The sequence below is a fragment of the Scophthalmus maximus genome, chromosome 3, assembly GCF_022379125.1.
Source record: "Scophthalmus maximus strain ysfricsl-2021 chromosome 3, ASM2237912v1, whole genome shotgun sequence".
Lineage (NCBI taxonomy): Eukaryota > Metazoa > Chordata > Actinopteri > Pleuronectiformes > Scophthalmidae > Scophthalmus > Scophthalmus maximus.
Genome location: NC_061517.1, coordinates 28,435,439 through 28,462,500, shown reverse-complemented (window position 1 = coordinate 28,462,500; position 27,062 = coordinate 28,435,439). Strand labels below are relative to the sequence as shown.

General features: G+C 44.5%; 1 protein-coding gene across 3 annotated transcripts; it reads left to right on the top strand.

Moving 5' to 3' along the window:
- Nucleotides 1–13,062: 13,062 nt before the first annotated feature.
- LOC118316646 (mitochondrial carrier homolog 1-like) lies at nucleotides 13,063–26,666 on the top strand. 3 transcript variants are annotated; one of them, XM_035644666.2, is made up of 12 exons: nucleotides 13,063–13,311; nucleotides 15,236–15,320; nucleotides 15,404–15,510; nucleotides 16,472–16,531; nucleotides 19,819–19,876; nucleotides 20,135–20,186; nucleotides 23,831–23,890; nucleotides 23,971–24,064; nucleotides 24,150–24,197; nucleotides 24,280–24,347; nucleotides 24,547–24,622; nucleotides 25,274–26,662. In XM_035644666.2, exons 1-12 carry the CDS (start codon nucleotides 13,093–13,095, stop codon nucleotides 25,346–25,348), a joined length of 1,002 nt encoding a protein of 333 aa, XP_035500559.1. In that variant the 5' UTR covers nucleotides 13,063–13,092; the 3' UTR covers nucleotides 25,349–26,662. The 3 variants fall into 3 exon arrangements, with proteins under 3 accessions (XP_035500559.1, XP_035500557.1, XP_035500560.1); XM_035644664.2 differs by having other exon boundaries at nucleotides 16,469–16,531; nucleotides 25,274–26,658; XM_035644667.2 differs by lacking the exons at nucleotides 15,236–15,320; nucleotides 15,404–15,510 and having other exon boundaries at nucleotides 16,469–16,531; nucleotides 25,274–26,666.
- Nucleotides 26,667–27,062: the final 396 nt, after the last annotated feature.

Below are 27,062 nucleotides of genomic sequence, written 5' to 3'. Positions count from 1 at the left end.
ACAAACTGTTTCATCCAAATGTCATTTAGGGCAAGCACACAGAATTACTTTAACAACCCACCCACCGGGGAAACACGGGAACGTGAATTGCGGTGACACCAGGGACTATATACTTCGACACTTGACCTGTCACATTCAGGCAAACATTAACTTCCCTATGTGTTTTTTTTATTTACTTGAATTTCTTTACCATGAGCTATTGTATATGATAATGTACAATTCTGTGCAAATGTTTAGGCATTAGAAATAAAGTAAAAATGGTAAATTTAACAATATAAAATTTATTTTTACATGTATTTATATTTATTTCTCAGGGTTTGCATTGGGTTTCAGCTTAATGTGCAAGCAATGAAACCTTATGTCATCACAGTCCTAGACTGTCCCCTGGTGGACAATGATCAGCAGTCACCAGACAAAGACTACACACTGCACATTTACATTATATATATTATATATATGCAGACATTCATTCATCACATTTGTGTCCACTGAACTGTATGTTTAATATTCACTCTCTCTTTTTGCTCTGTTTTTGGTCTCTACCAGCTCCTGAGAAAACTGTGTTTCCGTAGCTGCTAGATGTGCAGCTATGTTCATCAGCTCTCTAACTGTGTGTGTCTCCTGTTTGATGCTGAGCAAGTGGCATATTGTTGGATACACAACACAGTGGATGAGAACGTTAAGATGATTGACCAACAGTCAATGTATGGTCTCTAAAACCAAAAGAGAGCTCAAAGCGGCTAAAAGCTCCGTAGAGCTGCAGAGTTGATAACTCTTCACTACGAAGCAACACTTCTCACATTACACATCCACTTGAGCCTCTGTGTACATTGAAATATCAACTAGCACAACTTTAAACGATCACCAAAAATAGCAAAAATATCATAAAACAGCATAATAGAAGCAGGTACTTGTACATGTACTGATGAATCAGATCTCATCACCTATTGTATCCAGCAGTCATACTAAAACACACAACCGGTGACAGTTTGTATACTATCTGTGTGGTGAGTTCTTTGGTAAAGTGGTTTTGAATCTAAAGTTATTTTTTCATTTCATCCATATGAAGGTTCATATACATATGTCACACATATATACGTGATCATGTCACAGTCATTGATGATGGTTTTACAACCTAGGTTTATGTTGTCAAACAAACCAAACGGGATAATAACCCTGTGTGCGAGCAGATCTTTATGGACATTATTTATATACTGTAGTTCAGAGCAGGAAGTTGGATTGTAAAGTGTACTTTATAGGCCTGCCTAAATTGGACAGAGCTGAGTCTTCCTGTTTTAATCCTTCATGTATTGGCCTTTTATCTCCAGAGCAAATAAAAACAATGTTTTAGATTCATCTGGAGAGACTGTGAGCCGGTTTGATTTAGGACCTGGCTAATCTCTGCAGGACTCTGACAGCCACACCCACTGCTGGATGTGCTCTGTCGTTGAGCCAAGGGATGAAAGGAAATGAATCTGACATATATTTTAACATCAGACTGTCTGATTGGATTTGCCGTGAGCTGGTTTTACTGTCCAAAGAAGTTCAGGCATTCATTTCAAGTATTTCTTATCAACCCTGTGTACAATTTGGAATGTCGCTCGTATGTAATAATGTGTTATGGCATCTTCTTGTACAGTATGCTGTTGGTGTTCATGGTGTAACTCATACACCCATGGACAGTGACAGTGGCAACCGACCTCATGGGAGGTTACGTGATGTTATGTTGCCACTTTCCAGCTTATCTACTCGATACTCAACTTTGTTAGTCGGTTCAACGTGTGATATCACTGGAGGAATGCAACATTTCCCCTCGAGCACGGAGGTATCAAGCAGGATTAAGGCCAAAGCGATCGATGCAACATCTCCACAAGGACTAGACACACAGGAATGTTGTGAGCTCGCAACAGCAAAAGACTGGGAGCCAGAACTGCCATTGTGTTGCCAAGGCCTGGGTTATTGTGCTGTTCTCTGAAGGCTCCAAGCAGATCATTCACTCACTACTCACCTTTCCTTCGGAAGACTGCATTGAGGAGGCCAAAGCAATGGATGGCAAGCAACCTGCAAGCCTATTGAGTTAGGACATAGGATTCACAGATAAGACCTTTGAGGTACTACAACATGCCTGGCATCCCAGGGGCCAGTGGGCCAAGATTCCATCACGTTGGCCACCAGGACAATGGTTGCTTCGAGCCGGTTGTGGATTGTGGGTGGGGGTAGCACTGCCTGGACGCGAGCAGGGGCGTGATCAGACCCGAGCTAAGACGTCTACTGTTGAAGGATTCAAAACACATGATGTGGAGTCTCCTCCTCTCTATGTCTGCAGGCTTTTGACTTCATTTCACGATGGGGCCGTTCAGAACAATTAAACCCCTTCAGGTTGGATTTGACACGTATGAACTCCTGACTTTTTCAACTTGATCCGCTTTTTCATTGGATTCTGGGCCCGGCCGACCCGACACCTCATCTTTCCATGACACCAGGCTCTGGTGATTGTGCTTCAAATGTACCAAAATGATTTCATCTCATGGTCTCATGGAGCTTTCAATCCTGATATCTATTATTTACCTCATAACCCTCCTTTTTTCTTTTTTTTTTACTTGAAAGGTTTATTTAAGATAGTTTTCCCCTATACTGCACATTTTTAAAGGGCCCATATTATGCTCCAGGCACCTTTTCAGCCTGCCTCCACGTATATTTGGTTATCTGGGGTGTCTGCCAGCCCACGGAGAATGAAAAGAAAACAATGAGTCGTTGATTCGTGGTTTGGGTTGATCGTGCAGACGGTCTGAAAACGAGCCATTCACAGCCCGGGCGTCAAGTGACGTAAGTTGACTCCTGCTACTGGGGCGACCACGCCCCCAACCTGAGCAGCACCTCCCCCCTCGCGGCCGGCCGGCGTAGCTAGACTCGCGGCCGGCCGGTGAAGCTCGTGCTTCGTTATCGTTCTATCGCCCAGCCCCTTGTGCTCTGTGTGTAATTATGGAGAACGTGTTCTGTGCCTCCCGGGTCTCTACGTCGTGTATGCGTCTTGTTACGTGCGACTGGTGTCATGGCAGCAGACCCGGGGAGGAGCGAGGAGGAGCGAGGCGGAGCTTTGCGGAACACGAAGGGAGGGGGGTGAGGAGTGAGCAGGAAAGCGCTGGACTCGACCATAGTCTCACAGGGCGGTTTCTACAGAAAGAGGAGGGGCTGTGTGGCTTGATCCTTGAGGTGTTTTGACATGGAATGGCAAAGACATGTAGTTCACACACCTGAAAACCAATGTAACTTGTGTAAAAGGGGGCATAATATGGGCCCTTTAATGTGATATGATGCAGGAGAGAGACGTTCAGCACAGGCAAAGATAATAAGACATATCCTGAATGTAAGAGAGATCTGCTACTACTGTCATGTAAAGGTTTGCTTTGGTGTTGTATAGAGCTGAATCACAGCTGGTGATTTGTTTTCCTGCGTGTAACACTGAACATTTTGGGGCTCCATTGCTGTAAGCATGAAGAAGAAGTTGGCAGACATTGATTGCCAGGGTATAGTTCGTGCAGTTGTTTGCTGCAACCTTCCGAATCCTTATTAATCAGAAGAGCTATGACGGGACAAACTCAAACACTTTTTCTGTTCCGTTCATTGCACAGTGAGGCATAGACCTCCTGAAATGTCCGTTGCAGAGTGTCAGATCCTGACACCGTGGACTCGACAGAGATGGTGATCAACACCAAAGGCCTCTTACCGTATTTCTTGTGTGTGTCAGTGTGTGTGTGTGCATCTTTCATGGCGGCCAAGTCTCAGCTGCTAATGGGTTTGTCACATCTCGTGGATCAGGGCACCTTTAGTAATTAACTTAAGCGAGCATCCTCTGTCCTTGTCAGTGCAGCAGAGCTGTGAGCAGTGGCACACTCTTATCATCCACTCTGCTCCGGACATGAGAGGGACATTTAAATGGCCCAGCAAGAACAGACAGTAGGACAAAGGCATTCTGGGAGGGAAATGAGCTTGGCTCGGGCAACAAAGAGAGACATCCACTGCTGATGGATCATATCGTGATTGAGAGCAAACTGAATATATTTGAGTGAATGAAGCAGTGATTGAGGCTTGTCCACTCACTGGTGTTTGTATAGAAGAGGCCAAGTATAATTTGGATTAGTGAGGGTGGGATGAGTCACACTAGTTTGAATTGGAGACCTGATCTAAAGAGGCATTAAACACTTGTATAGCTGAACAGGAAAACATTATTCATGGTTCAAATCAAACGAGGGTAAAAGATCGAGTGATGCCACATTTGGAGTTGGATATGTAATCTTAGAGTTCAGGGTAACCTACTGAATCCTAGCTTACAAAAAACAAACAGAACATAATATTGACAGCAGCCGATGCTGAAGGTCAAATTCTGCATTAAAGGTGTCACCGTCTGACCTGTAGCAGTATTGCAGTTATGCCACTATAGACCTGACCCTTACGTGTCACCTGTAACCAGGATACAAACATTTTATAAAGGCTTCATGTCACAAAAACACGGGGTTACTGTCTTTACATGATTTGCTGGAGTTGCAAAAACATCCAGGTGCTTTTATTTACAAAAAACTGTGAGCAAACAAAAACTGGGACGTCCTCCCAAACACAAAAAAAAAAATCCAACATATTCATTCAGTTCAATTGACACGCAAACATAACTCATGATTAATTCAACGCGGTATGATTCATCATCGGCACACCGGCCTGATTGCTGTAGTCTTCGAGACAGCGCTCCACAAGGCCTCAAGTCTGACCCTTGAACTGTGACATATGAAATCACAGTGATGAATGTGTAGTAACTTCTTGAGATGTGTGCGCTACACCACCACAATGGCCAAGGGAAATATTGTACTAGATGATTAGATGATGATTAGATGATTGTTTGTGTGCATATTAACGAGTGTCCTCTTTTCCACATGCTGTCCACAATCAGTGATGGGTCTTTGTCATTCAAAAACACACATCACACAACAATGACGCTGTCAGCAGATACAATGGCCGTCTGCAGCATTTCACAACAACTTCAACATTTCATGTAATTATAACTATATTTGTTGTATATTGTCAACTATGATCTGCTTATACAGACGCCTCCACTAATAGGCAGAGTTATATTTGTTAAAAAATAAAAAGAATGAGTGCGTTATAAACGAGTTATTATATAGTTGCGAGTGCTAGCATTAGACGCCAGCACGTCTCTTTACCTGTGTGCAAGTGAGGTCTACACACACCACGTTACATGTGCACAACAAAACAAAATAAAATAAAATGAAATCCCCTTTCCAAATATTCGTGCTTGGTGACGTTCTGAACAAGCGTGAAGTGACCAAGGCTGATGGGACCAGGATCATTAAGAAATTAGCCACAACGTAATATAATGTCTCACGTACACGAGCGCTGACAGTTGGTGGTCCATTTCGTTTTTTATCGTTCTAACGCACTATAGACAGATATTGCGCAATACTTAGGTTAAAAATGTCTATTTTTATTTTAGTTATGTTGTATGATCTATTGGTGAAGTAGTATTCATCTCCTCGGGGGGGGGGGGGGGCATTCCCCTGGCAAATTGCACCCTGGTGAGAAATAAGTGAAGACTAATGTAATGTAAGATAGCATTGGTCTTACAGTGCAGCGATACAAGGTTTTCACCTCCTCCAGTCATTGGGATCAGTGGTGTAATGCGTAGTCATTTTTCCTGCAATGCCACGGGGAACGTGTTCCATCTGCTGGCAGGGATTTGAATGATCCGGATGGGAGAATACTCATTAGTTCGCATTTTTGTTGAATCCCAATGAGACACTGTTGAATAATCATCTTAAATTCAGGACCGGTGGAACTTCACAAAGGAACACAGAGGACATTCAGAGAACTGCAATGATGGGAGAAGATGGTTCATCTAAGCACAGACAAGGAAGAGATATTAATGCAATTTGTGTTTTTTTACGAGTTTACTTTTTATTTACATATTTTGTACTGCATAATACAACAGCGCATCAAAGTAATAAGAGTTCCCCTTATCTCAGTGTTTGTGCAAGCTGATTTTGTTTCTTAATTTCACATGGTTCTTTCCAAATGTTTGAAGAAATATCATCACTTGAGAAACGTCTGTCGGCGAGGAGACAGAGGAGAACGAGGGCAGTTGTTCAAGCTGCTTTTTTATCGATGACGTTTCATTTCACAGGATCAGACAGCACTGATAATGTGACTACATACCTTATGAAGGTGTATACAGTATACAGATGGACGGGAGTTATAAACCCAGATCAACAACAAAGTCAAGTGAGCAGGATTTCATCACCCAATATCCATATTGTTGACCTGCATTTTTAGAATTTGACCCTATTTTCACGTGAGGACAGCCTCAATGACCTCACACAGGCTCAAATCCATAAAGCAGCGATCCATCCAAACCCTATATGGTCACCTGCTAATAAAACCATCAAACGGTGTGTGTATATCAAAGAGCAGAAAGAGAGGAGGTCCCTGGGATCAATAAACCATCGGAAGAGAAGACGATTTAAAATAAAATGAGCCGCGTGTCCCAGCTCTGTAGTCAGGAGCGAGCACCGGAGACTGTCATTCATATTTATGAGGAGCTGACTATTAAACTGTGACCTGCAATCAGTTCAAAAGCGTCTTGCCTCAACAGCAGCAGCCACAATACAACAACTGTACAATACAAGTTGACATGAAACACAGCTCACGTCAGCATGAGACAAATGTTTTGTTCTTCAAAGGTTATCCAAGTGGATTTGAAAATGGGTTGTTCCAAACTAACTAGAAAATGGATTATGGAATTGGACTAGATCACGTAATCCAATCTTGGTTTTAATCCGGATCAAATTTACGGTTTGGGTTGGTCAAAACTTTTTGGTGGGATTGGGATAACTTGATATTAAAAAAATAATCAGGATTATTCTGATCCCAGCAGAAGCCTGGATTCCGACTGGATTTCAGGAACACAGTTTTATGAAACTTTGAAATTGGTCGAATAAACGTAAATGTAGTGTATATGTACATTTATTATTTTTTTTTACGTTTACAGTGATAAAGTAGATTAAGTAGTATCACTCTCACACACCTACAGAAAAACAAAGCCAGACTTTAGATCCACCTAATAAGAGCACAGCTATAAACTTTTGGTGAACCCACAAAGGAAGAACGACTCTGAATGTTCTTTGTTCTAACCCTAATGTATTTGAATAATATATACTTTTTTTTTTATTGTTGTGGGTCAGATGAGGGTCTGACCGTTTAAAAGACACAAAAATGGAAAATGATGTTTTGTATGTTTTCGAGTGACTCCACTGGCTGTTCTGCCTGTTGTTGTCCACATACCTTGCAGCCTTTCGTGTGATATGCAGTTCCATTGAGATCACTGGTAATCCAGATTTGGTATTCCTGAAAAGTTTGTGTCTGGATCAGGGTGATCCAATCCAATGTTGCTTCGATAAACGGGGACGAAGGTTATCTGGATTACGTGATCCTGGATAGCAAAAAATAGGATTGCCAAATCCGGATCATTTTAATCCGGATTACATTTTTTGAACAACTGGGCCCAGATGAGCCACTCTAGAAGCATGGAAATCCAACCGACGTCAGGATGCAACGTGAACTTTGCCTCAACATACAGTCTTCAACACTTGAAAACAATTACATTTGTATATACTGACACGTTTACAAAAATGTCATCAATTTTTACTGTAAAATATAATCATTATTGTATATAGCAATAATTATGCAACTATATAGAGTGCATTTGAAAGTATTCCATCTCAAAGAAAGTCCAACAGTCCCACTGCTCTGGTGGGATGAACTATTTCTTGAATGCTGCATTGTTCCTGCTCCACACAAAACAGCCTTCAAACAAGTACATACACAACATGCAACATGCAGATCAATTCAACTTTTCAACCACAGCAAGGAAAATATGATTAACACATGGATTTGATCGCAGATAAAAGAATGTCTTCAACTTGCCCTGACTGCTAATGATTCCAACATCGGCCCTTTGCATAGCAGCCATTTGACTTACTTCAGTATTTAATGAGTGATGGTCTAAAACATGTTTGATTTTCAAATACAGGTTAACGGTTAAATTGAAAATACTGCAGTGATGTACATATTAATATGCATAAAATGTTAGCAGAGATTTGTTATTAACACACCCAGCAATTACACCTGACATACGCCTGACAAACCTGCGTCTCTAAATCTTCACTGTTCACCGGGCAGTCTCAGCCTGCTGCCCGGTGCTGAGGAGGAGGCGTACAGTAGTTTTCAGAGCTGTTAAAAACCAGGCCAATGAGAATACAGAGAGCAGAACCAAAACAATAAAGTCATGCGCTTTAAAACCAAAACAATAAGCTGAAGGATGCTAAAAAGGAGCTAAGGAGAAGGGTGCCACCCACAGTGGCCGCTGGCACATCTAAAAATCAGATGTAGAATTATTTTATTATGTTTTTTTAATGTCCTGCATCCTCCTAACAACCTACTGCACCCAGATCATCCCCTAAAATCACACATTTTAACCATTACAGTAACACAATAACAGCAAAACTGTCACGGGTCTCTTCCTCCGCAGCCTGCAGCAGAGGGAAGATCTGCTATTAAATGAACAGACTCACTTACTTAGTCCAATGTCGCTGTTTTTTCACGTGACCAAGTTCATATTTTCTATCAAGACGCGGTTTGAGGCCGTACGAGCCGCGCATCACTTCTACTCTGTGCTGTGGAGAAGATGAATGTGGTCCAGAGCCTTTTATACTTGTGTTATTGTAGTTAATATGTAGGCCTATTGCTATATATTTGTAGACGTGCACAATAATCTGTTGATAAATGATGCACACCCGGTTTTTCTGATGCACACCCAGAGTCTCTTTTATGGCTACGCTTGTGCATTAGACCAGAACCATAATTCATCTAAAAAATGTAGCATTATTTATTTTTAAAACATTATTATTTACCTTGATTCTCATCTCTTTGACATAAAGAGTATCTGAAGCGGTGTCAGGCGGGGGTGAGACACATGAGGACGGGCGGCCGTGATGGAAGAAAGGATCGGTTCTTAAAGCCTCATTTTTACTGCTGCTGCATTTCTGCTGAGACAGAATCCATTAGTCTGTCATAATGACCGTAAATCAACTGACCCACAGCGTCTGCCTGGTCAGTTACACTGGGTGTGTGTGTGTGTGTGTGTGTGTGTGTGATATTGTTTATCCCAAACACACCAGCTGCGGCTTTTCAGTGTGACATTCTACGTGGCGACGGAGTGAGTGTGGCATATGAACTGATATCAAACAGGCTGCCATGAATGACACTGTGACGATACCATTGCACAGACAATGGCGCCAGATGACATGTAAATGAAAGTGTCCTTGTTGACATTTCCGCCAGTGAAGCCTTTAACGATTCCTTCAATCAAGGAATGAATTCTTTCTATTTCACGAGTGAATCAGTGTTACATTGAAACAACTCTCTATGACGAAGTGTCCACTGTTACGGGGGAGAAACAGGATGAGCGAGAGTCCACATCACTCACCGTCAGTGTGTTTGAAGAACTCATAAGCATCCACTTTTTTTTGTTATGTTGCCGCCTTATGCTAAAACAGTTTCCCCAAGACATAGAATTTTAAGTGTTATACTCTACTCATAGCCTGGAGTCTTCTTGGATAGAATGCTACAGGCACTTTTGATTGAGGGACTTTTGCCATCCTCCTCTACAGAGTCTCTCAGGCTTGGTCAGGGAGGACAGGGACCAGGCAGACCTTTTCAGGTCTTTCCAGAGATGGTCAGTTGGTTTCAAGTCACGGCTCAGGCTGGGCCACTCCTGCACAGAGTTGTCCCTGAACCCGCACTGCATTCTCCTGGCTGTGTGACCAAGTCGGCCCTTTCCTTGCCGCTGAGAAACACGCCCACGGGGCGACGCTGCCACCACCATGCCTCAGTGAACATGACACAGGACGGGGCGATTCCGAACCGGAGGAGGAACCTTTGCTTGCCACACAACATGAGGCAAAGAGTTGTGACGATGGGAGTGGAGACACAGCGGTTGTTGAAACCCTGTTTGTTCCACTCAACAGACCCTTACGCAGCTCATTAGTTGTCAGCTTTTGTCTTATTTAGAATTGTGTGCTTTTGTCCATCGTTATTGCTGCCATGGTTTAATTTATTGGTAATTCAGCAGCTACAGTGAAAACTACGCTCTCCTTCCACCTACCACCCTACCATGTTTTCATACTGTCACTGGCTCCAGTGTTATCCGTTAATAGCCTGGTGTAGCCACACTAATACTCAAATGCGTATTAATCTGGGACCATCCTTTTCAATTTCCAAGAGGCGTTACCATTGGACACAGACCAAAATGCCTCGGAACGCAATAGGATAAACCTACAACCAGTGAGAGGAACGAATCATGTGACGTCTGTTGAGCGACGTGTAAATGTCCCCAAACTAGAGCAGAGAGGAGATGCCTGTGATGATGATTCCACAATGTCTGTGAACCAGGGTTGAAATATCTGGTACTTTAAGTCAAACGCACGTTCATCACCTGCAGCCATCTTGATTGTTTACGAAAGTCGCTTCTCCCTGCGTCATGGTATAATTAAACCCCGCCTGTTATCGGATAATCGGTTGTGATTGGACCAGCAAGTTTTCTGCTGGAGGAAATCACATCCCAATGGAGGAGAACAAGACGGAGTCTTTCAGAGCAAATTTAAATGAGCTCCCAGAATTTGCCTGGGTCCCTCTGCAACAGTGGGACTCAGACTTTCGCTACTTCTACTTCCCCTCCAGCCAATATATATATATATATACATATACATATATACATATATATATATATAAAAATGAAACACACACACACACACACACACTTAGAAATGTTCATAGCCCCACCTGCTGGAATTAAAGGGCTCATTTGTTTAAATCCATCTGTTGAATAACACACGTCAGATATAAAAAACAATGGGCAATAATTCTCAGTAAGTCTCAGCATTCCTGGTTATTGAATGTTGGCAGATGTTCCTTCGAAAACAAAAGTCCATATCAAGAGTCTGACGTTGACAGAAGAGGTCTAATTCTGACATCATGTGTATGATCACTGGTCACGTTTTCTTCTTTTGTCACGTGACAGATAATCTCCTGCTAATCGTATCGAGGATAAATCATAATAAAACACCTCTGTGCTCTCGCTGTTTATCTCAATTAAGTTTTATTACTGGGTGGAAAGTGTGTTTTGTATTGGGACAGACAGCCCCCACTTCCATAGGCAAGGAACAAAATGAGCCCACCCGTTATTTTCAGTTGCGTGTGTATACTGAGCATTACGGTGATCGCGGGTAAGAACTGATTTCACAATAAAAGGAACGTTCAATAAACATATACTGAAGAAAAAAACTGAAATAAAACAAAATGATTGAATATTAAATAATAAATAATGCATTACATGTCATACATAATGTATTGTCTTTCATATCGATGTTCAATCAGATCAACCAAGAAAGTCTTTGACTTAAAAAAAGATTGGGTTGGAAATTGTTTTGCCTTATAAAATAAACGGTGAAGGTTTTCCATCTCCACTGGACCAAGTTGTTGCATCACTACATCTTGACATCGGGTTTGAACTCAGCTTCAGTGTGTTTTGGTTGCACTTGTAATGAGTTGGAATCCGATTAGTGGAAGAAGCATGAAGTGGACTACATGGTTTTGTAAATGGACTCATATTTTTGTAGTTACATTTGTCAGGATTTTTGGGTAATGTAAGAGCATCAGGGTTTTTGATCCATAAAGAAAATTGTCTTGGGTGAATAAGTTAGTCCTAGTTATGCATGACACTGACTGGTAATATTAAATATAGAAAACTTTGAGTCCCTCATTTATGCACAGGCCGTGTCTGTTATGTTCACCAGGCAGTTTTCTGTCTCTGGATCAAATGTCTCAATAGTTCTTATCGACTCGCTGCAGCTTCTAAACATCCAATACCTGGGTGTGAAAACCTATATTGAAACCTATTGTTTTTATAAAGATTATTATTATACTGCCACAGAAAAGTTCTGTAGTGATTGGACTCCACAGCGTCCCCTGAAACATGTTGGGATACAGGTGATCGGATGTTCATTATACTGAGTAGGATCATTAATTTCACCATGAAGGATTAAATATATGAAAGTCCACAATTTTGACTTTCCTGTGTCATTTTTTTTAATTTTACAAACATATTTTTGAAGGCTTTAGGATGCATGGACACTCATGAAACTTTGCATGAATGTTTTATTTGCTGCAATTCGATATCACAATTAGCCATGGGAATGGCGGCCCAGCTTTAGTGATGGAGACGGGTCTTTCAAAGAGCCTGATAAAAATATTACTGATTTACAGTGTGTGTGTAGAGTCAGAGTTGCCCTAATATCAAATCTATCAGTCACTGCCAGAAATGATGCAGCAATATGTTTTTACGGCAGTTGGAGTATCAAACTAGACGTCATATGAATAGGATAGATAGATAGATAATTACTTTATTTATCCCAAGCTGGGAAATTCCGGTGTAACAGCAGCACGTTTCACACAGCACATATATATATATATATATATATATAAACAAATGTAAAAGAATACAAATTGCAAAAATATAAAGGATAATTATAATAAATATAAAGAATTTACATGAATATTAATAGTGGAAATAGTGCAGTGGTACAATCAGTTAACAGTAGTGCGCAGAGGAATATGGCAACATTAAGGTGCAAATGTGCCAGGATTTATGATTTAATTTAGATTAAACAGAGTCCAGAGTTTTTCTGTCAGACAGAGATGAGGTGTTTTAAAGTCTCATTGCATGTGTCAGGAAAGATTTTCGTTAGCGGTCCTTATGACAGCGAAGCTGAATTTAGAATAAACTGCCTTCCTCACATTTTAACATGAATTTGTCAATTAATAACAATCAAATTAATCCTCTATATGAACTATGTATATATTTTTCATTTTATTTTTGAAAACCGGATATCACGAACCCTGCACGTCAGCGCGCTTCGGGCCGCTTTAAAGGCGATCTACCGTAAAGGCTGCCGGACGTGCGCACCTCGGATGTTAGGGTCAGCTGGTTTTGACCACGGAGCGACGAATGACTCCGACGCGGTGCTTCGACCGCGACGAGTAAAAAAGATGGACCCGCCCGAGCCCGGCGCCGAGCAGGAGGCTCCGGCGGCGCCCGTGGACGTGGACGTGGACGCCGCGGTGCTGCTGCTGGGGGCGGGCGTGACGGCCGCCACGCACCCGCTGCTCTACGTGAAGCTGCTCATACAGGTAGCCGGCGGAGCTAACGGGATCAGCGCAGCCGCACGGTCCGGCTTGATAACGTCTAATGTCACGTCCCGGTGATGTGGACCCGGTGGTCGGGACCCGGTGATCTGGACCCGGTGGTCGGGACCCGGTGATGTGGACCCGGTGGTCGGGACCCGGTGATCTGGACCCGGTGGTCGGGACCCGGTGATGTGGACCCGGTGGTCGGGACCCGGTGATCTGGACCCGGTGATGTGGACCCGGTGGTCAGGACCCGGTGATCTGGACCCGGTGGTCAGGACCCGGTGATCTGGACCCGGTGATGTGGACCCGGTGATGTGGACCCGGTGGTCAGGACCCGGTGATCTGGACCCGGTGATCTGGACCCGGTGGTCAGGACCCGGTGATGTGGACCCGGTGGTCGGGACCCGGTGATGTGGACCCGGTGATGTGGACCCGGTGATGTGGACCCGGTGGTCGGGACCCGCTGATCTGGACCCGGTGATGTGGACCCGGTGGTCAGGACCCGGTGATCTGGACCCGGTGGTCAGGACCCGGTGATGTGGACCCGGTGATGTGGACCCGGTGGTCGGGACCCGGTGATCTGGACCCGGTGATGTGGACCCGGTGGTCGGGACCCGGTGATGTGGACCCGGTGGTCGGGACCCGGTGATGTGGACCCGGTGATGTGGACCCGGTGGTCGGGACCCGGTGATGTGGACCCGGTGGTCGGGACCCGGTGATCTGGACCCGGTGATCTGGACCCGGTGATGTGGACCCGGTGGTCAGGACCCGGTGGTCGGGACCCGGTGGTCGGGACCCGGTGATGTGGACCCGGTGGTCGGGACCCGGTGATGTGGACCCGGTGGTCGGGACCCGGTGGTCGGGACCCGGTGGTCGGGACCCGGTGATCTGGACCCGGTGATCTGGACCCGGTGATGTGGACCCGGTGGTCGGGACCCGGTGGTCGGGACCCGGTGATGTGGACCCGGTGGTCGGGACCCGGTGATGTGGACCCGGTGATGTGGACCCGGTGATGTGGACCCGGTGATCTGGACCCGGTGGTCAGGACCCGGTGGTCAGGACCCGGTGATCTGGACCCGGTGGTCGGGACCCGGTGATGTGGACCCGGTGATCTGGACCCGGTGATGTGGACCCGGTGGTCAGGACCCGGTGGTCGGGACCCGGTGGTCCCATCAGGGCGGTTATCAGAGCAGGAGACCCACAGGCGGCGGCGTGTTGTTCTTCCGGTACCAGGGTTCCGGGGTAGTGACGTTTCAAAAACAAAACCCCAAAGTATTTTTCCCATTTTGTCATTTGTCAAACATTCTTGCAAAACGATGGTCATTTCCCCCCTTTAAATAACGTTACATAATATAATTATTATTATTACTCAATTACTAAATTAATCGGCAACTACTTTGATAATCGATTAATCGGTTCAAGTAGTTTTTATGAGGAAAAAAAAGATTTGAGCTACATGTGAATATCTTCGGGTTCCTTTGCTCCTCTGACAGTAAACTGAATACATATTTGGTGTGTGGACAAAGCAAAACATCGTCTCGGGGGTTTGGGGGAAACGCGATCGACATTTTTCACCATTTTATGACATTTTATAGATTAAACAACTAATCGATTAATTGGGAAAATAATCAACAGATACTTAGGGACACGTGCAGCCAAACGCTGGGACGCTGTCAGATGTCGGTGGGAGGAGGAGTTCAGGTCCTGTCTTACTGTACCAGTGCAAAGTTACCCACAAAGAGGAACGATTTCTTCTTGACTTCTTCAGGACATCAAAGTTCATCTCAACTGTGACATCACTTCCCCCGGATCTTTATTCATCGCCACAGCTAGGGAACAGAACGGGAGATTCACGTTTCACAAACCTGTTTAGCGCTGATTGTCATTACAATGGCTTTAATCTTAATCATTGTTGTGTTTCCAGTTGGGCCACGAACCTCTCCCCCCGACTGTGGGCACAACCATGTTCAGAAGAAGAGTCTTATACTTGCCTGGCTTCTTCTCCTACGGTGAGTGAGGTTGGGATTATTCCGCGTCTCACTGTTTCACCGCAGATTAAGAGCATCTGACGGGAGGCCGATTTGTTTTTCAGTGCATCACATCGTGGAGGTGGACGGAAAGAGAGGACTCCTCCGTGGCCTCTCGCCTTGTCTCGTGTCCAGTGCCATCTCCACCGTGGTCAGGAGCAAAGTCAAACAGGTACCGACAACCTGACAGTGTGATGGGTGTTGATAACGGGGCCTGGTGGCAGAGCAGAACCGACTGGAGTGACGAGTGGATTGGCCAAAGTTAAACCAGCAGCAGATCCAGGTCTTTGGAGCACAGATTTACTAATTTTGCGATTTTTATAATACCAACTAAATTTTGTGATGGCTTTGTCTTCATCCTGAAAAAGGGGGAACTTGCAGTTGCAGTGTGTACACAGCCAGAGAACAACGTGTATGGCGTTTATTTAGTGTCAAAACTCAAACCACACGCGCGCATATAATACAAGAGAGCAGATCAACACCGCGACCGTAAGACACACTTGCGAGGAAGCATTTCTTCTTTGCACGAAGCTAAATAAACGGCAGAAACGACGTGCCGACATTAGAACTACACCCTCTCCTTCGTCCAGTCGAAGGAGAACGTTTCAGCCCTGAACTCGGGCGATAGAGACGGTTAATCTTCTCCTAGCAAGTCAACAATGTGTGCTGCTGAGCCAAACTCGCGCTGAAGTGTGGGGACGATGTTGATCCAGTGGCCACGAAAGGTCAGTTTCTGTCGCCACCTCGCTAGAATCCACTCGTTATTCGGAGGGTGGCGGAAGCGAATGATAAAGGACAAACGGAGCCATAAACTGCACAAGAACTCGGATGCCAGCGCACGGTTCTTCGAGAGGAGCTCCAGGAAAGCGGGCTCCAGCCTGGAAGCTTTGTCGTAATAGACTGACAGCCTGCTCTTCATTTTCTGGACTGCAATGGTGTGTGAAGCCATTGTTTGCTAAAGAGAAATCAGGAAAACAAACGTCAGACACTCGTACGTGCCATTTGAGAAGCACAGCAGTGGATGTTGAATGAGGCCCATTATGTCCTCACTCAGGAGTGGAGGGGTGTGTGTGGTTATGATATTCCGATATTATGAAGGGTGATCAAAGTAATCTCCCTTGTTTATTCAGCAGGTGGAGCATCTGTTCAAGAGAGATGACCTTCAGACTTCCCTCAGGAAAGTGGTCAAAGAGGTGAGAGGTCAGCTTCCCCTGACGTATTTCATTTAGAGTCTAACGGCAGCAATACACTTGTTGTGGTTCTTGTCTCTTTTACTCACCACCTACAGGTATGTTCTTCTGGATAGCCTTTTCTTTTTGCCTATGTTCCAGTGTGAACTGAACCAAAGGTTTGCAGGGATTGAGCAGCCAGAGTTGTACTTGTATTACTCTTGTGACTTTCACCCATTCTTCGATCAGATGCTTCATATTCAGATCTTTTGTTAAACTCATTGACTGTATATAAAGACGGACGACATGACGGCTCCAGAAGTGAAGTCAAATCACCCGGATCGCCCCTGGTGGCTGGCTGCAGTATAGGTTATAATCTCCCCTCCTCCATGTCAGTGGATGGAACATGGACCATGTCTAGACTATAAAAATCAAAGTACACCAGCTCTTAAGGGTCAACGGGGGCTGGAGCCAATCCCAGCTGACATTGGGCGAGAGGCGGGGTTACACCCCAGACAGGTCGCCAGCCAATCACAGGGCCCTTCACTCTCACATTCACACCTAGGGTCAGTTAAGAATCTCAAATCAACCCTAAGACCCGAGAACCCACGCAGAGAGAACTCACACACAGAGAACCAACACACAGAGAACCTACACAGAGAGAACCCACACAGAGAGAACCCACAAACAGAGAACCCACACAGAGAGAACCCACAAACAGAGAACCCACACAGAGAGAACCCACACAGAGAGAACCCACACACAGAGAACCCACACAGAGAGAACCCACACACAGAGAACCCACACACAGAGAACCCACACACAGAGAACCTACACAGAGAGAACCCACACACAGAGAACCCACACAGAGAGAACCCACACAGAGAGAACCCACACAGAGAGAACCCACACAGAGAGAACCCACGCAGAGAGAACCCACACGCAGAGAGAACCCACGCAGAGAGAACCCACGCAGAGAGAACCCACATGCAGAGAGAACCCACACGCAGAGAGAACCCACGCAGAGAGACAAACACACAGAGAAAACCCACGCAGAGAGAACCCACACGCAGAGAGAACCCACGCAGAGAGAACCCACACAGAGAGAACCCACACAGAGAGAACCCACACAGAGAGAACCCACGCAGAGAGAACCCACGCAGAGAGAACCCACACGCAGAGAGAACCCACGCAGAGAGAACCCACACACAGAGAGAACCCACGCAGAGAGAACCCCCACACAGAGAGAACCTACACACAGAGAGAACCCACCCAGAGAGACAAACACACGGAGAGGACCCACGCAGAGAGAACCCCCACACAGAGAGAACCTACACACAGAGAACCTACACAGAGAGAACCCACACAGACAGAACCTACACAGAGAGAACCCACACAGAGAGAACCCACACGCAGAGAGAACCCACACGCAGAGAGAACCCACACACAGAGAACCAACACACAGAGAACCTACACAGAGAGAACCCACACAGAGAGAACCCACAAACAGAGAACCCACACAGAGAGAACCTACACAGAGAGAACCCACGCAGAGAGAACCCACACGCAGAGAGAACCCACACGCAGAGAGAACCCACACGCAGAGAGAACCCACACACAGAGAACCAACACACAGAGAACCTACACAGAGAGAACCCACACAGAGAGAACCCACAAACAGAGAACCCACACAGAGAGAACCCACACAGAGAGAACCCACACAGAGAGAAACCACACACAGAGAACCCACACACAGAGAACCCACACACAGAGAACCTACACAGAGAGAACCCACACACAGAGAACCCACACAGAGAGAACCCACACAGAGAGAACCCACACACAGAGAACCCACACACAGAGAACCCACACACAGAGAACCCACAAACAGAGAACCTACACAGAGAGAACCCACACACAGAGAACCTACACAGAGAGAACCCACACACAGAGAACCCACACAGAGAGAACCCACACAGAGAGAAACCACGCACAGAGAACTGACACAGAGAGAACCCACACAGAGAGAAACCACGCACAGAGAACCCACACACAGAGAACCCACACAGAGAGAAACCACGCACAGAGAACCCACACAGAGAGAACCCACACAGAGAGAACCCACACAGAGAGAAACCACGCACAGAGAACCCGCGCAGAGAGAACCCACGCATAGAGAACCCACGCAGAGAGAACCCATATCCGATATGCCGATATTTTACAACTCATTTGGCGGAAAACCAATATCGATACCGATTTATACATATGTATATAAATATATACTCTTTTTTCCCCCACAACTAATGGCAGGGATCATCAAGTCTCTTCTGTAGTGGAATTAACATATTATTATGCATACTCTTATCGTGTAGGCAAATTTTGCCCTTTTTCACAAGTGACAAAGTAACCAAACATAACTTCTGTTCACAGGGAACATTGGAAAAGTGCATTGTACAACTTTACAGCAATTAAAACCCAAATAAAATAACAGTGTACTTTCACAGTAAATGAGCCTTAATGAGTAGACGATATGTGCTTATCAGACTATAGCTTCAACTCAACATTAACTGAAGCTCATTTTGTGACGATACAATCTTTAAAATCATTCACCTTAACTCGGCACTGCATATAGATGTGCAACGAAAATCACAAAAAGTGCAGAAAAGAAAAGCAGCTTCAGTCCCTACTAGGGATGCCCGATATTGGATTTTTTTTGCCGATATCCGATCTTTAATTTTAAAGTCAATATCGGCCGATAATGTGCCAATATTATTGTGCGTCCCTAATTTGATGCTATCAAAAGAGGGTAAAACGTCATGATTGACAGCTGGGGCTGACCCACGATCGATGGAACACGTGTATGACGTCAAAAGCACCTGAATCTGTGACTTTTACCTCTGTTTGCGTACATTGGGAGGAAGTAGAGACCCGTCGTCCATCTTCACATACAGTCTTATGGTTAAACTTGAAAAAAAAGTTTATATCCTGCAAAGTGAGGCAATAGTAAGCTTCTCCAATAGAAGAAAGCTATTTGGCTGATACTGGTGGTAGAGTCGGCCGTCCTCTGACCCGAAGGTCGGCGGGTCGATCCCGGCTTCCCCCAGTCCGCATGCCGATGTGTCCTTGGGCACGACACTCAACCCTAGCAGCGCTGTATGAATGTGTGTGAATGGATGACTGTGACTTGTCCTGTAAATTGCTCAATAAGACTTGAAAAGTAGCTTTAAAAATGTAGTCCGTTACTGTACATTTGATTTCACCGCTTTATGTTTGGAACAAATCTTTTCAGACTGTTGTTTCCATCTCTCCAGACTTCACACGAGATGATCATCCAGTGCCTGTCCAGAGTAGCCACTCATCCTCTTCATGGTACGTTGCCGACGTTCACTCCACCAGACAGTGTCTGCCGGAAGCTTCTGTCTCATCTGCAAAAGCAACTGAAATATTTACATCATTTATTAGTTGTGAAGCTACTGTATCGTTAAATTTGACAATTGCGACAATGCGTTCATTGATGTCTTGTTTTGACCGATGTTCATGACATATGAAAACTGACGTCATGAAGGTTCTCTGGTGCTACAATGACACATCCTCACTGATCATGTGTTGTTTCTTCTTCTTTGTCAGTTATGTCTGTGCGCTGTATGGCCCAGTTTGTTGGCAGAGAGGTCAAGTACAGGTAAGACGTGGTATAATGCAGATATTTCCTTTAAAACCTTGGTTTCTCGACAACATTAAATGCTCATGATTAATGTTGAGCAGCAATCAAAGTTAGGAAAAGACAACCACAAAAGGAAGTGATTTCTTTGCATGAACAGCAAGACATTAGAACTCTGATACAGGGTTCCTACGCAGTATCAAAAAGTACGGAATTTCATTTGAGTCATTTCCAGGTCTGGAAAAAAAGAAGAGAGAGTATGGAAAAGTATTTGTTTCCAGACTGAAGTCGAAACAGACGTGAATCCAAAGATTTTAGAATACTGACGATCCGTCTCAATCTCTCTCAGTCTTGGAATCATTTTCCCACGCTCAGTGATAAACGTCGCCATAGCAACACACTCCTGTACCTGCCACTACTGTATCTACAGAGCCATAGTTCATATACGAATATGACAGGCGTAAGGATAAGTAGTTCCTATCATTATTTAGATTATCTAGGTGATAGCTAGTAACCCCAAAATGAAGGAGTTTAAAAATCTATAATTCAATACGAGATTCAGTCCTAGGACGGGTAACGTCGGAATCGGACGTATCAATATTTCAATACGAGATTCAGTCCTAGGACGGGTAACGTCGGAATCGGACGTATCAATATTTCAATATGAGATTGAGTCCTAGGACGGGTAACGTCGGAATCGGACGTATAAATATTTCAATATGAGATTCAGTCCTAGGACGGGTAATGTCGGAATCGGACCTATCAATATTTCAATATGAGATTCAGTCCTAGGACGGGTAACGTCGGAATCGGACGTATCAATATTTCAATATGAGATTGAGTCCTAGGACGGGTAACGTCGGAATCGGACGTATCAATATTTCAATATGAGATTCAGTCCTAGGACGGGTAACGTCGGAATCGGACCTATCAATATTTCAATATGAGATTCAGTCCTAGGACGGGTAACGTCGGAATCGGACCTATCAATATTTCAATATGAGATTCAGTCCTAGGACGGGTAATGTCGGAATCGGACGTATCAATATTTCAATATGAGATTCAGTCCTAGGACGGGTAACGTCGGAATCGGACCTATCAATATTTCAATATGAGATTCAGTCCTAGGACGGGTAATGTCGGAATCGGACCTATCAATATTTCAATATGAGATTGAGTCCTAGGACGGGTAACGTCGGAATCGGACGTATCAATATTTCAATATGAGATTCAGTCCTAGGACGGGTAACGTCGGAATCGGACGTATCAATATTTCAATATGAGATTGAGTCCTAGGACGGGTAACGTCGGAATCGGACGTATCAATATTTCAATATGAGATTCAGTCCTAGGATGGGTAACGTCGGAATCGGACCTATCAATATTTCAATATGAGATTCAGTCCTAGGACGGGTAACGTCGGAATCGGACCTATCAATATTTCAATATGAGATTCAGTCCTAGGACGGGTAATGTCGGAATCGGACGTATCAATATTTCAATATGAGATTCAGTCCTAGGACGGGTAATGTCGGAATCGGACCTATCAATATTTCAATATGAGATTCAGTCCTAGGACGGGTAATGTCGGAATCGGACCTATCAATATTTCAATATGAGATTCAGTCCTAGGACGGGTAACGTCGGAATCGGACGTATCAGTATTTCAATATCGCGTGAAAATCAAAATCAACGTTCTGGAGAAACCGTGACTTTCTGTGTATGAGGTGCAACATGCCGGCATAGTCAGACTGTGGATTTTAAAATGATTTATTTATATGACAGGTTATACGTAGGCATTTTTTTTTATATTGCATTGAATTGTTACACAATTTAAATCTGTGTTGTGAGTAGCAGACTCAGCTACTGTCAGTGACGACCACTGTGTACAGAGTGATCACACAACTTTGATACATTAAATGGCTATTTCAGGAAAAAAATGCTGACGTTCATAGTATTTTAAAAAAGGGTGTTTAATATTCAAATCTAAAGGATTGTAACTTAGACCAAATCTGTCTAATGAGTCCACATGCAAAAAGAGTCTGGCTGGTAAAAATGCTGGCTAATATGATAATAACTGTAACTGATGGGACCTTTTCAGAAATGTGTGTTTTCACTGTTAGATATATATTGGTTAATAAGTTGGTGTTGGTGGTTTTTAAACTCACAAATGTCAATATCATTCAGGCTCTATTCTCATATGGTCATTTATTATTACTATCATAAGTTTACCATTTAGAATCTCTGCCTCTTCAGGACACAGTAGGTGGGATTTGATCACATTTCTATGATTGTGGCGCAGGGGGTTATATCAATTCATAGAAAACACATCTTTAAATCATTTTGATCATTTAATGATGGTTTCGGAAAAAATTATTATTTAAACGTACTTTTAGCAGATATATCTATAACATACAACCCAGGTGGTAGTCTCGTGACAGCGTGTCAGGGGTCCTGCTGTGAGGAAATGGTCTTGGATGTAAAGTCTGGAGTTCAACAAAGTCTGCTCTAAGTTCAGCTCGTGACCAGTGACACACGGAGGCAGCAGCTCCAACATGGACACGTTTCTGGTATATCAGCGTAAACGACCGCAGAGTGACTGCCCCGCCCGCTTGGCGACACCCCATCGTCCCGGCGCTGCCCTGCCTCTAACGCCGGGTGTGTCCAGCCACTCTGCCTCGGCACAGTCCCAAATGAACCAGCAGCATGCTGTCATGTAGCAACTACAAGACAACAGCGGTGGAAAAACGTCCGTGACGTTCGTCCTGAGAGGACGATCACAGGTCTGCAGGGACCACTCGGGGTCACCTCCCACTTCCCTGCTCTATATTCTGACCAGAGCAGTCTAATGAGAGTCGCGACAACGGAGGTCCAAGATGGAGACTTCAGATAGTTCCTGGAAGTTCTTAGAAGTTCCTCAATTCTAATCCATTATTCAGAGCGACAGAACTGTGATTTTTGGTAATTAGAAGTCATTAAATGTATTGATTTACAATATAGCAGACCGACATGCCTATCTAGTTATGTAGTTAGTCAACACGTTTTTTAAATCATAAATAATCATAAATAAACATCAATTATAATCCACTAACATTCCTAAATGCGAATGTTGATTTGATTCAGATGTGCTGATAATATACAATCTGATCATTTAAACGTCTCACCCGTCATAAGTGCGACACAGACGATCCATTCTGCTGCTGCTCACTTCAGGAACTAGTGAGAGGCTCCATGATCCGCCATCGCTGGGAAACAACTGGTCCACTGGGGTGAACGGAGGTGTCGCGACTCTCATTAGACGGCGCTGATTCTGACCGTACAGATGTTCCTGTTGTCAGGGGACGTCAGCTGAGTCGCGGCTCCATCGCTGATGTCGTGTCCACACCTGCTCCCGGACCACAACTGAATGTGCTCTTCAATCTCTAAATGTTCACCCCTGAACTTGGGGCTGTCCACTTGAATTACTACATCAGCCCACCTTCTCCTCTGGGAGGAGCGTAGAGACCCACTCCAACTCCGAGCTGGGTCACGTGAAAGAACCACCATTTCTGTCAGATCAGTGGATCAGCGTTTATTCATGTAGGAGCCTTTACACGTGTTGGTTTTTTCCATTTTTTGTTGTAAACTCTCTTCACATTTGAATGGACGTTGTGTCCCGTTCACAGCGGGATGATCCGTTGTATCACCAGCATCTTCAAGGAGGAGGGAGTCGCTGGATTCTACGTGTGAGTGATTTTATCCTTTCACTCTTTTACTCGGTAACGTTCCGACTCCGCAGTCTGAGCCGTGTCCTGTGTGTTTGCAGTGGCCTCATGCCCCACATGCTGGGAGAGCTCCTCTTCCTGTGGGGCTGTAACCTCCTGTCTCACCTCATCAATACCTACGCTGTGGACGAGAGTGTGAGTCCGACCCCCTTCGCCGATACTAACACCACACGTACTGATACAGACGTCAATCACCTCTCTATTTGTGTTCCCGCTGCAGTTCAGTCAAGCCTCCGCAGTGAGAAGCTACACTAAGTTCGTGATGGGCGTAAGTTTCAACACTACCTTTTTTACGTTTGCGATTCAAAATACTGCTCTGGTTCGTCAATTCGGTTTGTTTTTCTTCGCAGGTCGCAGTGAGCGTTCTCACGTATCCGTTCATGTTGGTGGCCGATCTCATGGCGGTCAACAACTGTGGGTGAGTCGACCTTTCAAACTGCATTTCAATGTTTGAATTAGTTATCGTGGTTTAGTATTTGACTGGGAGAACTCCAGAACAAGAAGAATCCGTTCGTATGAATTCTTCTTGTGAACATAGAATCCAGTTACTGGTAGTTGTAGAACCCCGGCCGCCGTCCTGATGTTGACGTCTGATTGGTCGTGCTTCGTGTCGTCAGTCTGGCTGCAGGTCTTCCTCCTCGCTCTCCCGTCTTCAAGTCCTGGCTGCGTTGCTGGAATCACCTGAGCCTCAAGGTACGAGACTCACACCTCGCACCTCTGACTGGATTCTACTGGAGCACACGCGTGACACCAGAGGAAGTAGAAGGACAGGGCCCAGTGTATATTCCAACTCAGTTGATGCTGATAATGATGCGAAGATTTTTTGTTGCATTTCGTGAATAAAGTTGAAATGCAGAGAAAATCAAGTTGGAGCGAGGCTCAGTGGATCGAGCAGGCACATGAACATCCAGGTTTATGTCTCGACGCAGAGCTCCAGGGTTCAGATCCGACCTGTGACCATTGGCTGCATGTCTTCCCCCCTCTCTCTCCTCTCTCTCCTCGCTGTCCCGTCAAATGAAAGACGTTAAAAGCCCCAAAAAATAATCTGAAAAAAAAATAAAAATAAAGTTGGAATTGAGTGAGATTTCTTTTAGATTTTGTATATCAAAAATACTCTTAAGAACTTGATTTGATGGACCAGAGGAGTCCCATTTGATTTTCTAATCATTATTCATTAATGAGAAAAAACATCTTCCTCAGCTTTAGTTCCACTTTATTCTCGACATTTTCGATTTTTTTTCTCGTCATTTCCACAAAATGCTAAAGGGGGTTTTTCTTTCCTCCTCCTTCTGTAAGTTTGTCATCAACAAAGCATTATAGTAATATTAATGATCAATATTGCAGGGTCACCTCTTCAGAGGGTCCAGCCTCTTCTTCCGTCGGGTGCCTGTGACCTCCCTGCCCTCCCTCCACGACTGACGTCATCATCATCGGATGAACTTTTCGTGACAGAAGCTTCGGTCTGGTTTCAGTGGGGGATGAGGACAGACGCTCCGACTGACGCCATGGCCTCCTCTCCATAGCAACAGCTGCTGAGGCTCATGGGTACCGCAGTGGCTCCCATGCTGGCTGCTTCCTGTCGTTTACTACACTGTTGTTCTTCTTTGTTTCATCGCATGCACCCACCATCTGTACCGCTACCTGTCACTACACTGTTTTCCGATTTTTAGTGGGTCGGCCCACGTTTAAAAAATCTGGGTCTACGTGGTGTGTGTGTGTGTGTGTGTGTGTGTGTGTGTGTGTGTGTGTGTGTGTGTGTGTGTGTGTGTGTGTGTGTGTGTGTGTGTGTGTGTGTGTGTGTGTGTGTGTGTGTGTGTGTGTGTGTGTGTGTGTGTGTGTGTGTGTGTGTGTGTGTGATACAGATGACAGTAAACACTGACACAGGGTTACCTGATCTTTAAATGTGTAGGTGTATAAGTCTTAAATTTTACTTTTATACCTCAAGTTTTTGGTTTTCCTTTTCCGTCCTTTTTTAAAATGTTTTTAAAATATTTAACTGCTATAACTTTTTTTATTCCATCACCCAAAAATGTTTTAACCTGTACCGACATGTTCCTGTTGGTGTGTGTGTTCCCTGAAGGCTGCGCTCATGTGACGTTCATGTTCTTACGTTCATGTTCGGACGTTCGTGTTCCGGCTGTCGCTCGTCCTGTTTCTTCGTGGACCGTGTTGTGATTGTTCCACTCGTTCTTTCTCCCTTCGGCTGTTACTGAAATAAAACGCCTTCCTAAAGGCTCTGATTTTCTAATAAGGCACCCTTTATTAATGAGCCATTCACTAATGCTTAGGCGACCAGTGTTTCTGCTTCATGTTGTGCCCTGCTGCCCAGTGTTGATCATTTCACGACAGTGATGGTCGTGTCAAACTAATACTGAATGCATTACCTGACTTTATGAAAACATATGAAAATGACCTTGAAGCAGCACACCTCCGTCGACAGTTCCTCAACGTTAAAGAAAGTGATGACACATTCCTGGATCCGTCCCTTTGTCCGGATCCTCCCCAATAATAATGAATGGGTTCTTCATCTTCTCCAAAGTTTCATGGAAATCCATTTTGTAGTTTTGATGTAAACAGACGGCCAATTTGAAAACATAATCTCCTTCGGTGGACGTGGTTGAACTAATAATCTTACATGAACAGGAAACAAGATTAATAAGTCTGTACTTAATTTTGTAATATGATTTTCAAAATGTGCATATTGAATAGGATATACAGCTAGTCTGTGATATACAGTAGGTATTTGATGCATGTTTTTATAAAACATTCTTCTGACCAGACAGAACTCAGTTCAAGTTCTTTCAAGGTGGTTTCAACTCGGCCAGTTTCAGAACAGGTCCACTGTCGGGGGGTCTGCCTGGACTCACCCCCTGGTCCTGAAGGTCCTGAAGGTCCTGAAGGTCCTGAAGGTCCTGCCGGTCCTGCCGGTCCTGCCGGTCCAGTGTCCTTCTCTGGATCAGGGGATTCCAAACTTTTGAACCCCCAAAAAGTGCCACACGCTCGTGAGCCACGTTCACCCCTCAGTGGGATTGAAGCATAACTAATTAAATGTGCAAGTTTTTTATTACCTCCACTCAGGAAGTTATTTTTGTAGTTTGTCAGCAGGATTACGCAAAAACTACAGAACGCATTC